Raw genomic sequence first — 12,236 nt, forward strand, 5'->3', positions numbered from 1 at the left:
TATTTTCTGTGTAAAATACTATTAACTCAGAGAAACCAGGAGTGGAAGAGGTAATACCTTCCTTAGAATCAATTAGGGACCAACAACTGATTGGTTAGTGGAGTTATAAGGAGTGGGAGCACTAAATGTATAACTTTTTGTCCGTGCTATGGTTACATATTTGGCTTCTGTGTGTCTATGTGGGCATGTAAAACGGAGCATTCGGGAAATGTCACAGCTCACTGCGCCACATGCCCACTCTTGCTTTGTGTAATGAACAACAGAAACAACAACAATGGCGGCTATATTCCGCCTCCTCTACATCTGGTTAGCACTGCTACGTCTTATTATAAGTTTGCAGCTACATTTAGCATCGCTGCTCCACATTACAGACATTCACAGGCATCTGCCTCGCCCAATATTATAGCGTTCTTAATTGAGTGATCAGTGATGTCGATTTTATTGGCACTTGCTGGCCCAGGCATGTTTGTTTATGAAATTGTAGTGTCGTGTATTCACTAGAGTTAATTATTTTAGCTAATAACTTTTTTTAACATGGTTATAAACCACGATGACATGTTATCATGTTCGGTGTGTTGATTCTCAAATTCTCACACTCGTTAAACACTATCCCATATGGTATGGAAGGTATGCGTTAACTCTCTCCCCCAGAGAATACTTTCGACCTGTACAATGAAGACGCCTCACACTACAAGATACTAAACATGCCCTTATTTAGGCTGAAGGCCCTGTTGTGTGATGTAATGTTATCTCTAGTTTTGGGGTCCCAACTCCCACCTATAAAACTTCTTGCCCTGCAGGGAGAAGACAGACTTCACTATTTGGCCTGGGTGATTTCTCCGAGTTCTACAGCTCGTCTTGACCTGTACTGCTGTTGTGTAATAAACATCATTATACTTGTAAGTACTGGGTCCGTGGTCCTTTCCTTCATCATCAAACTTCTACAACCACATCAACCTCTCGGCCGACCAGAATATACTTCAGTAGCCAATTTTATATTCTCATCTGGACGGAGATATTTTGCAAAGTGACGGTAGAAGACGGTGATGTTTTAAAAATGGAGTGAAGGGTAATTTCGAGCTCACAAAATATCCGTAGTGGTGTAGACAAGGCGTAACTGATTAAGCCTATTGTTTCAAAGCAATTGTTTTTTTTATATTAAGATATTTTTTAGATTACAACACCTAATACTGATACTGAAATTCTATCCGCTCCACCTGTGTTCTTCTGTAGTTGACCCTGGCCTTTGACCTTCTAGGGAAGAAATATGCCCTAAATGGTCACAATGATGCCTCACAAAATTATTAATATTACAAAATATAAACTGTGGTGGAAGGAGCCCCAAAATAGACCATTTACTGCCCCCACATCTCCAAAGCATCTGCATCGTGGAAAGTCAATTCTGGCAGACAGCTTTTTGTGTAATTTTGTTTTAATTCACATCTTCCTTGCAGCCGTGTGTGTCTGTCAAGCTCCACTATTGTCCAGAAGGGCTTTCTCCAGAAAACACTCCATAGAACAAAGTAGCTCACCCTTCCTCCTGGCCAGCGAGAGGGATCTGGGAGAGCTTGGAGAGATTCTTGGCGTACTCCTCTTCTATCTTTATCCTGAGAGGGAAGCAGAGAGTTTCATTACCACGCAGCCTTTATGCAACCCGGACTGACTGACTGTTTCCATGTGTGTTCTCGTTGTTGTGCAACTTAGTGATGCACATGAATGAGCATGAAAAAGGGGAAATGTTTAATGTGTTTGTTTAATGGGAAGTGCGTGGTTTTCATGGCAACCCGCGGATGAAGTGTGAAAAACAGAGAAAGGGAAGACCGCTGATCAGCAAGCCGATACCTTTCTCGTATGAACTCGGCCATCTCTTTCTGCATCTGTTTCCCCTTCAGCTGTTTCTGCAGCAGAACTTCGAATCCTGAGATGCAGCTGTTGCCTTGGGGATCCTTCTTATCGGTCTACGAGATAAACACAAGAGAACACTGAACAAACAGATACTTAGCAACAAACAGGAGAACATCACACCTTGACCAGGCAGCATAATGAAATAAATATCCTGCTCCATCTTCCATCACACACAGAGGTAATGCACCAGCATGACATGAGGTTTAAATTGACTGAGGGATTATCAGACAATGAGGTAAGTCCAGCTCTAATTCAATGAATATCATAAAGATGACATGAGTGCATACTGTGTCATCCATTTGAGTGAGCTGCTGCTAGCCGCCATGCAGGCTGCTAAAATGGATCTGTTGTGTCTCATCCATGCAACATGACGGTGCCTAAAGAGTCCTGTCAGTGCACAACCTCAGTTAGACGACAACACAATGTCTGCCAATAGCTTTGTGTTGGAATCTATCAACTAAGTCCGAAAAATATGAAATTAGAAGTCTGTAAGAGGAACGCATATATAAAGTATGTATTATCAGCCTCACACTTGGCATGTGTGTTGTTTATGGGCCAAAGGAAGTGCAGTGTCGAATTTAGTGCAATGTAGGACACATTGAATCAACAGCCAAACAGCACCTTGTAATCACAGGGGGTGGAGCAGCGTGCCATATTCAAGAAATCTATTTATCTATCTAAATGTATGGGATTCGCATATCTCGAGAACTTCACACTTGGCATGTATATTGTTTAGGGACAATTTTAACAGTGTTTTGTAACAGTGGCTGGGAATCATCAACTTAAGTGACGCTGTTGACGAGATCCTGATCATGATAATGGGCACATTCACAACAACGACAACTGATTCTCCAATTTAGGAATCTCGTACTGAGGCGAGCTTCACTGAACTTTAAATAAACATACAAACAGCTCTGCGGTGGTGCAGCTTCACAGCTCCTTTCTGTACTTGCCGCCACTCAATAACTGCAGGTCACTTTTAGGGTTTTAAATAAAAAGCTGAAACCAGCATCACCACATGCCAAGCAAATAGCCCATTCTCAACAGGCAGGTTTAGAAAGGGCACTTTGCTAGAGTTAACAAAGAGTTAAGATGAAAATGTAGGTGAGTGAGTGACTCACTGGCAGAGATGGCAGCGTGGGACCCTTGCAGCTTTTGTATGGTCATTCTAATGTAAACATATGATGTCTTCCTCTGCCTTGATAATTATTAATACTACAAAATAATACACGTTTGATATACAAGTGTTTAGGCAGGAAATCTATAGGTTTGTGCATATTTCTCCTTATTGCGTTTTGTGTTTAAAATACGAACCAGCTGTGTTCTGACAGGAGCTGAAGTTAAACCTTCAAAATAAGTCAGTATCCCCGAATTCCCAGAATGAAGAGCTTCTGTACTAATAGGTTTCTGGAGTCCTGATTACAGGGCTCTTGTTTATGTGACGTTAAAGGAAACAGATCAGTGCAGTAAACTGGTTCCTTCAGCGCACGTAAACACAGACAGACAGAGGCCAGAACTAGGGGGTCGGAGAGTTGCCTGGTCCATAGAGAAATTTACTTGTTTTCACCAAAACATCCACTTCCACTTTCTTTAATCACTCTTTCCTTTCACTGTGTTGTAGACTGTGTGTGTTACTGTGTTCGCCCACCACACCTGGTAGAGATTACACTGCGGGTGGGAGATGTCCAAACAGAGCAGCAGAGGCCAGCTGGCTCCCTCCGCTCCATTCACTTACTTGCAATGTATCATCCTACTACACTGTCGATGCTGCTACTCTGCGTGCAGCGCAGCGAGGACGAAATAAATATTGAGTCACGTCAAAAGATGAAAAGGATCCAGTGCTGCTATTGTCCACAAGGAATCCTGGGGATGATCATTCAATGACTTATTGGAGAAAGCAGCAGTGTTGACACAGGAAGAAGATCATTTTGAAAGAATTGCTCTCTTCTTTTTGTTCAAGATGTTCACGTGGATCTTTTTACTTCTTCCACCTTCCTCTGTTACATCATCTCTCTCATGGTCTTGCACAACATGTTTTTTCCTCCCTGCATTAAGAGCTTCTCATCATCAGTCACTGACAAAGTTAGATTGAAGGCTGAAGCAACCTGGGAAGGTGCAATCGGTCAGCTGGGAATTATAGTGATGTTGATCTTGTTTTTATAAACTTCTTAACTAGCTTTGCAAATTTCTGAGGAAATATTTTCTGAATCAGAATCAAACCAAATTATGAGGATCAAAAATATTCCTCTCCCTACTACGAAGTATAAAGGGACAGTGTGATTGTGATACACAGTTAAACGAATAAAGGAGCGATGTTGATTTAACATTTTATGGACGAGTAATCTAAAAAAGTAAAGAAAAGGCAAATAATCAAGCACTATGTCACTCCATTTAGATTATTTCATCCTTTTCCATTAACGATAAAGGAGGTATTTGGGACTACATTTCTCATCATACTTTAATTAAATCAGAAGGAATGATATTTTCTGTGAGTAAGCATATACTGTTTACACTGCGGCAATCATGATCCCACAACAAATTTAAAAATGAAAACTATCTGAAGATAATAAATATCTAAGGAACTGAAGTTATAGAGAGATTTATAGTTGAGAGATTTATAGTTCTAGTTAAACAAACATCAGAGATAAACCTGAAAAGAGCGAGTTGGAGGGTACGATTTTTGCTGACTCCAGCAGTAAGTGTGATATTTTACAAGCAGTTTGTGCGATGGGGCGATGGAGAACAGATTTACAGCCTCCTAAATGTTGAGCTATATTTACCCAGAAGTAGTCGCAGTAGCTCCACTCGTTGGGCTTCAGCAGCTGTTGTTCGGGCATGAATGCAGGCAATGGGAACGTCACACAGTTAATCTGAGGGAGAGAGAGAGAGAAAGAGAGAGAGAGAGCACCACGGGGAGGGCAGTTTAATGGGACTGTTTAAAGTATCACAACAGAAAACTTGACTTTGATGCGACAGAACTGCACAGCAGCACAATTAGTGCTCCATGTGTTTATAGACACACAAACACGCACACAGTCTTGTCTCCATGACTTCAGGGGAAATTACATTAACTTACATTCATTCCCTGGAGATAACCATAACTACTAATTACCAGACTCCTGACTTACAACTTTCCCTAACCTTAAGTTAAACCTAACGTGAGTTAAAATATTCTTCACCTTGATATTTGACTACTTGCCGGACTAGGACTTGCTCATAATGTGACGGTGTAAAAAGATTTAGATTCCCCCTACACACACACACATCTCAGCTGTGGTATTCAAGGTATAATCCGCACTCTGTTGCTTTGGCAACACTCACACACTTGGAAACTGACAGAACAGACACCAAAGTAAAAAAAAGACATCTCCAATCAACCCATCATTGTTCATTCACTGTTCTCTATGCACTGCATCCTTGGGGCGTCAATACACAGCCTTTAAGATTACAGCCTTTTTGGGAATCATCATTCTGATCGCTAGCCCAACATTCTGATGGATTGCCAAACACGCAAAAGCTCCCATGTCGATTCAAAAGGAAAGAGGAATGGAAAAAAGGAGCATTGAAGTAACACACTTCTTGAAAATAAAATAAATGAAGAGACATGTCTTCCGAGTAAAGAGAAACAGAAAACAAAAGGACCTTTATCTTTTCTCACATTCATTCCAATTAACCTCTGGAGGTTAACAGCCTGCAGTCAGGATGCACTTTTTCTATTCAGGGCATCAGAAAGCCCCCTTATCTAATGAGAATATAGCAAATAGAGAATTTCTGTTTCACTGAAGACTTTTCCAGATCCAATATTGAGATTGAAATGGCAAGGGGAAAAAAAAGAAAAGGCCATTTAATTCAACCCTATCTTGGCTTCTGATGTGTATAATTTGTTTCAGGGAAACGGCTTCCTATTTATCTGAACTTTTTTTATTTGGACTTTTCAATAAAAGTGGATGGAAATCACTGCTGAGGTCCAGCAGTTGACAGAAAGCTGGGTTTAAGCTGACCTCTGCTTGATGAGTCAAAGTTTACTTCTAACACCCTCCAAAGACAGGATTAGTTTGCATTCACGTCCACACATCGCTTCCGGCACTCTTTCCTGACCTTTAGTGGCCTCAACTGTTGACCTTTAAAAACAACCCCTCCTCCGAAACAGTGAAAGTCCAGCCTTGGTTTAACAATTGAAACACATGTTAACCCTCCTTTTCTGTTTGGGCCGAATTTGACCTGCTACAGGATATAAATGTTTAGTAAGTATTATCTTTTATATGAATGTAACAATGATTCAACGCACCCATAACCAGATCAACCTTAACTTCATCCGTACTGAATTTGAAAAGTTCCCTCCGTGTAGGCCTATAGCCATGTGGCAGAACTGGGGTTAGGGCTAGAAACAGAAACCCCCTTTCCATGTTCCCACAATAGCTCATGTCAAATTATTAAATAAGTAAAGTAAATAAAGTCTGTTTTAGGCTCCTGTTAAGTGTTTTATATATAGAGCTGGGGAACATGGGAACCTGGCAACATAGAAGGCTTTGTCATGTTCCCATTATGAGCCATATAAATCTGGTGAACATAGGACCCTGGGGAAATATGAATGACCTTACTGACTAAAAGCATCAACGTTATGATATCTAAAGCTGATAAATTCTGATTGTTATCGCTGTATTTTCCGCAAGCAAAATGAACCATTGCCAACTATGAGAAGCTTATTTATTCTGTCCGAAACCAAGAGCCACGTTTCAAACATTACTCAGGATTTCAAGCAACAAATCTGCCATAATCAGTCCCAAAAGAAAAAAGCAGTGCATTAAGGGAAAGAGTGGTCCGCCATATAACAGATATGACCTCTTTCAGTCATTTAGTATCAGTAAAAGTTAATTTGGACCCTAGTGTTGCTCTCTTCCTTCCCTCTCTTTTGTGTTTCCATCTGCTTCTCGATGGCATCGCCATGGTTGCTATGGAAGCTGTGACACAACCTCCCCAGGTCTTAGGTGGTTTTTAAAATAAGTAACAGACAATTTCACAGCATCACAGCAGCAGCACCTCTGCTTTAAACCAAGCAGGAGGCCAAACAGGATGCAACGGCCTGACAACAGAAGAGAAATGATCTGGATGCTGTGTAGGATGATGTCACTGTGTGCTAGCAACTGCAAACAAGAACAAAACAACTCACACATGAGAGAAACAAAAAGAAAACTGAACACATATGCTGTTGTTGTAGTGAAGATTTGAGTTTGTATATTGCCCCAAAGTAAATTAACCAATTAAAAAAAAATGTCTAGCTGATTCTTCCACAGGTGATGTGCCTTTTATGGTGCAGGACACAAGTACCTGAAAAATAAATCTGAATTATTCAATATCATTATTTCTTAACTCAAGGGGGAAAATTAGTTTAGCCCCTTCACTATGAGTACATAGTTAGTTATTGAGAGTTCCCCTGAGTTTCTTCACTCACCGTGAACGTGGTCTCCTTGCTCTGTTTCCTGGTTGGGGACGTTGATCCTGGGCTCTGCAGAGAGAAGAAGGAAGCTCCGTCAAAACCTCCGTCCTCTGTGTCCGACATGATTTTATCAACATACGCACGCTGGCACTCGCACACGCACACAGTGGTTTTCCAAGCGAGCACTGCAAGCGTCTGCCTGGTGCTCTCTCCCTGCTCTTGCTGCTACTGTTGCTGTGTAAGTTTGTGTGTCAGTGTTTGTGTGTGTGTGGCTGTGCAGAGTAGAGAGATACAGTAGTTCTGCAGAGCAAAGCCAAGCATAGTTGGCTTTCTGTGTGTGTGTGTGTGTGTGCGTGTGTGTGTGTGTGTGTGTGTGTGTGTGTTGTCAGACAAACTATAGGTGACTACATAAAGTTAAATGAAAAATAAGCTAAGGGAATTAAACACCTGCTGTCCTAAATGAAACAGTGAACAAGACTTGAATACTTATAGAAGCAGTAGTGTTCTTATATTTGTTTTATAATGTTTAGTGTATATAGTGTGTGTGTTTCAGTGCAGGAGTGTAAGATGCAGGGGCGCAGAGAAACGAGGAGAAGTGGATAAATGGTGGGTGGATCCTGTATAACTGTACCATGGCTGCCTGCTTAATTATGATCAAGAGAGCAGATACTGGAGGAGGGTTTAATCTGCTATAACTGCCACCAGCCTCTCTATTAATAATGAGAAGAGAAGGAAAGAAGGAGGGGATATGATCATCTGAAATGTGAAAAGACTAATATTATCTCATTTATCTCAATGGCTGCATAACTATGATATAAGAGTTGTCGTTCTATGTTTTTGGTGTTGATTTAAGTGGAATCATTGCATTGTTATCTCGCTGTATCTTAAAGCTGCACTAATAACATTTCACTATATGAGCAATTAATCAAACTACCATATTTACTATTAAAGAAACAGAGAAATATCACCTACAACAGATAATAACAGAGGCACAAGTCTCACCAATTAATTCACTATTCTGTATCATACAAAAGCCTGTGTATGTGGCAGCTGCAGCTTCACATTGAATGGACATGACTATAGAGGAAAAAATGTAGCGAAAATTTGTTTCTAGTATTACTATTTTTACTTCTGATTAATTGACGATTTACTTCCCTCCAAACCATAATCAACAAATAATACTCTGTGCATGAAATTATAATGACTGTGTGGATGTTCCAGGGGGAAAACAAATATTGGGATATTTATATTTTTTCCAACCAGAAGTCAAAGTGAGAACCAAATTATGAGAACACCCCTACCCCAGGTTTGTTTAGTAAAGTGGAAAAGTTCAGTCACAGTATATATAGGCTCACTCAACAAAACACTGGGCATGCATCATGCTGTTAAGGAACAGACAGAACGATAGTCGGACAGCTTTACCTGTGGCTCTGTACTGCTCTTCCTCACCAGACTGTTGTGTGGATGCTCCCCATGATGCAAGGGACTACCACCTGGGTGAAATCCATTGACTGGAAATACAAACAAGGGAGAGAAAAAGACATTAAGAAGGACAGAAAGAAAATGTGTCAAGTGTGTTGTGCTGATCCAGGAGGAATTTTCTCATCTTTATGTGGAGAAGAAAACAAGTGTTTAACTTGACCCTAACCCTGACCTGAGCACAGACACTCACACCAGAGATTAGCCTGCACCCGTAGGCCTAGCGTGCTTACTTTGATATAATAACAAAGGGTGCAAATTCGAAGAGTAAATGTTTTAAAATAAGAACATGTAGAATGGGAAGAGATGTAACAAAACAGAACCTAGTGGAACAGCAGCTATAGCCTCAGGACTTTGACTCTCCAGCTGGGTCCCAAACTGTAAGAGTTGGTCGACTCTTTCAGAGTGGATCGCAAAAGCCAAACTGAGATGGGACCATCTGGTCAGAGGATCACTTATTTAGCTAACGACTCAAGCTAGCTGCCAATAAAGCTAGCTTGTAAGCTTTGTCACTGGTGCATAATAAAACCAGGCATTGATTAGTCTGTGGATTCACCCATTGGCTCCTTCGTTGCTTAGGATACTTCAAAATGTGTCGCCATTGGACCTCAACCTCCCAAGGATGCAGCCCCTGAATTGGGACACGGCTTCTATGTTCTTCACTAAAACATGTTGTTTTAGCATTTGGTGTAGGAAATGTTTATGCTGAAGTACTCTCTACTGTACATAACATCTAGTTTGTGCTGCAAAATCCACGCTGACTAAGTATGGGTTAGAGACTTTTTGACGTTTGGTTTGACCAGAAACTTAGTGGTTGCTTATGGTGGAAGTGATGCAAGTGAATGAAGGCTGCGCCCAGAATTTGACCACTTAAGAGTGGAAAACTTCTAGTAACCTTACTGGATTTTTCTATTTGTCTGCCTTTAGGAACGGGGCCAACAGAAAGACAGAGAAGGCTTTAGATCAAATTAGTCACAGGAAGTGTCTGTATGTGTGTGTGGGGTCTATGAGTGGGTGCTTTGTGCCACAGTTGAAGTTGCAGAGAATTTGCAGCCCTAGGGCACTAAAACTTGAGGGAAGTTTAAAGGATACAGAGTTTATCTGGAGGGAGATGAGCTGTAGTACCTGCTGGCAGGGAGTTCTTGTGTCGGATTGAGGCTTTGGGGGTACCAGGTACACTGGACGGTCTCTCCCATGTCGTCTCTAAGGAAGTGCCCAGCAGAAGAGGAAGAAAAACAATGATATTAACAGAGCAACACCAGCTGTCGTATTCTTCTTTTCTGTTGGAACTATTTCTGGGTGACAATATGAAGAAGTGATCCCAGTGTCTCACATTTCATATTTTTGATGACTAGCCTCGCAATCAGAGTCAACTGACATTTGTGTTTCATTTCCTTCAAATTAAGATATAATGCTGATGCATTCAAGTGAGGTCTATTTCGTTGTTGAAACCTTGACCAATAGTGTATTTGTATATTTGTAATACATACTTTTGATTTGAGCGGCCAGAGCATCTGGACTGAGATGTATAGAAATCTGATATAAATCTGTTGTTTAAATCCAATGTGCAAAAATCTAATTCCATCTAATTATAAACATCCAGATACACAATTGGACAACTCTGGAGCTAGATCCTGGATATGCAAAAATACAGGTTTAATGAGGCATGCTGAACAACGCCTAAAACTCAAACAGGTCCTCACAAAGAGAGAAGTACCCCCCCCCCACACACACACACACACACACACACACACACACTCAGTTCATCACACATAAGAGTTCTTAACAATTCTTTAGTTGGTGACAGCTCCTTATCTGGCAGCTCAAGCCTCTGTTACCTTTCTTCATGAAAGCAAAGAAATCACAGCCATACCCCAAAGCCCCATACAAATGGCCATTCTATTTCTTATCAATTCCCAATTATAATGAATTCTTACTTTGAGTCTTCCTGTCATTATGTACTGTTTTTGTTAAAAAAAAGTACGAGTTACCCTTCTGGCAAATGACTGAAAAAATTACATTAGGACAAACTTAAAGCAGTAGCTTCATACTTGTTTAGACAAAGTGTTCAGCTCAGGATTGCTTCACATTGGATATATATATAGTGTGTTCAGGTAGACATTTCTGCCATAGGTGACTTCCGGTGTTGCAGCTAATGGAGTAGGACGTGTTTCTCAGAGCTCCTGCAACAACTTTTTAAAAAACTATTTTAGGTACACCTTTTCCATCTTTCTTCGGTGTGGGTTTTCCCCACCTCCATAATCTAAATTTAACGCCGTCTTTTCGCCGACCAAAATGCCTCAAAAAGCCAAACCACATGTACAACCGCCGCGGCCTGCTTCGCACACTGCATCCCCGCCTCGTAGTTATCCCCCCTCCTGCCTGGTCGAGGCCACAGGTGGGGCTCCATCACACGACTTCAAGGCCGAACTACTCTCGTCTCTCCGTGTGGAAATGGCAGCTATTTTCAGAGCTGAACTTCAGGCTGCCTCGGCCGAGACCTTGTCAAGCATCAAGACTGAACTACAGGCAGTGAAATCGGAGTTATCCAGCAGCATTGCAAACATCCAGTCTGAGGTGCGCACTCTGAAGAACACCGTAGGTGAAATGGAGACATCGCTCTCCTCCTGCACCGATGACATTGCTACCATACAGGCTAAAGTGGAGCACCTGACAACTGAGCTGGCAAGACTGGACAATAAATGCGAAGATCTGGAGGCGAGATCGCGGCGCAATAACATACGGTTAGTGGGAATTCCCGAAGATTTTTCCACTTTTTCTGCTGATGCGGATGTTTCCTCTCTGCTCAAGGAGGCTTTTGAGCTGGAGAAAGAGCCACTCGTGGACCGCGCACATCGTACCCTCCAGCCGAAGCCGGGAGAGCGCCCTCGACCCATAATCGCTCGTCTTCACTATCATACAGACTGTGTGGACATATTGCGCCGAGCCAGAACCCAGCAGCGGATCAAGGTTGGAGAGCTGAGTTTCTCCGTCTTTCCCGATCACACTCCGAAGACGGCTCGTGCCCGAGCCGCCTTTAATGATGTTCGTCGCCGGCTCCGGGAGATACCAGGGATCCGCTATGGTCTGCTCTACCCGGCGCGGCTCCGGATCACTCACAACGGTGCGGAGAAGAGGTTTGACTCGGCGGAGGAGGCCAGCGCATTCATCAGGTCGCTCAACTTGTAAGAGATCCGTGAGGTGATACACACCGGTGAGGAAGCAGTGACAGTTCATATTGACATTTATTACTTTTTTCAGTTAATCTGTTTCCTCTTATTTTCATAAACACACAGTATGTGGTTTTCAGTTTAACTTGGTCTTGATTGGCTGTACCTTCTTGTCAAATGTTGCTAGACTTGCAGGAGCTCAACCCGAAGCTTTATAGTTATGCAAAAAGCCGAAAGTGTTCGCT

The 12,236-nt window shown here is 41.9% G+C and overlaps 1 protein-coding gene across 1 annotated transcript in view; it reads right to left on the bottom strand.

The window, feature by feature from the left end:
* gas7b (growth arrest-specific 7b) overlaps positions 1-12,236 on the bottom strand; it is a 59,961-nt gene that overhangs the window by 17,117 nt on the left and 30,608 nt on the right. Inside the window, exons 3-8 of the mRNA XM_061094406.1 lie at positions 9,947-10,024; positions 8,765-8,853; positions 7,358-7,411; positions 4,686-4,775; positions 1,843-1,958; positions 1,533-1,607 (exon numbers count right to left, since the gene is read on the bottom strand). Of these exons, the coding sequence (XP_060950389.1) occupies positions 1,533-1,607; positions 1,843-1,958; positions 4,686-4,775; positions 7,358-7,411; positions 8,765-8,853; positions 9,947-10,024 (502 nt within the window). The remainder of the gene's footprint in view (positions 1-1,532; positions 1,608-1,842; positions 1,959-4,685; positions 4,776-7,357; positions 7,412-8,764; positions 8,854-9,946; positions 10,025-12,236) is intronic.

Source organism: Limanda limanda, chromosome 21 (genome assembly GCF_963576545.1).
Source record: "Limanda limanda chromosome 21, fLimLim1.1, whole genome shotgun sequence".
NCBI classification, from domain to species: Eukaryota; Metazoa; Chordata; class Actinopteri; order Pleuronectiformes; family Pleuronectidae; genus Limanda; species Limanda limanda.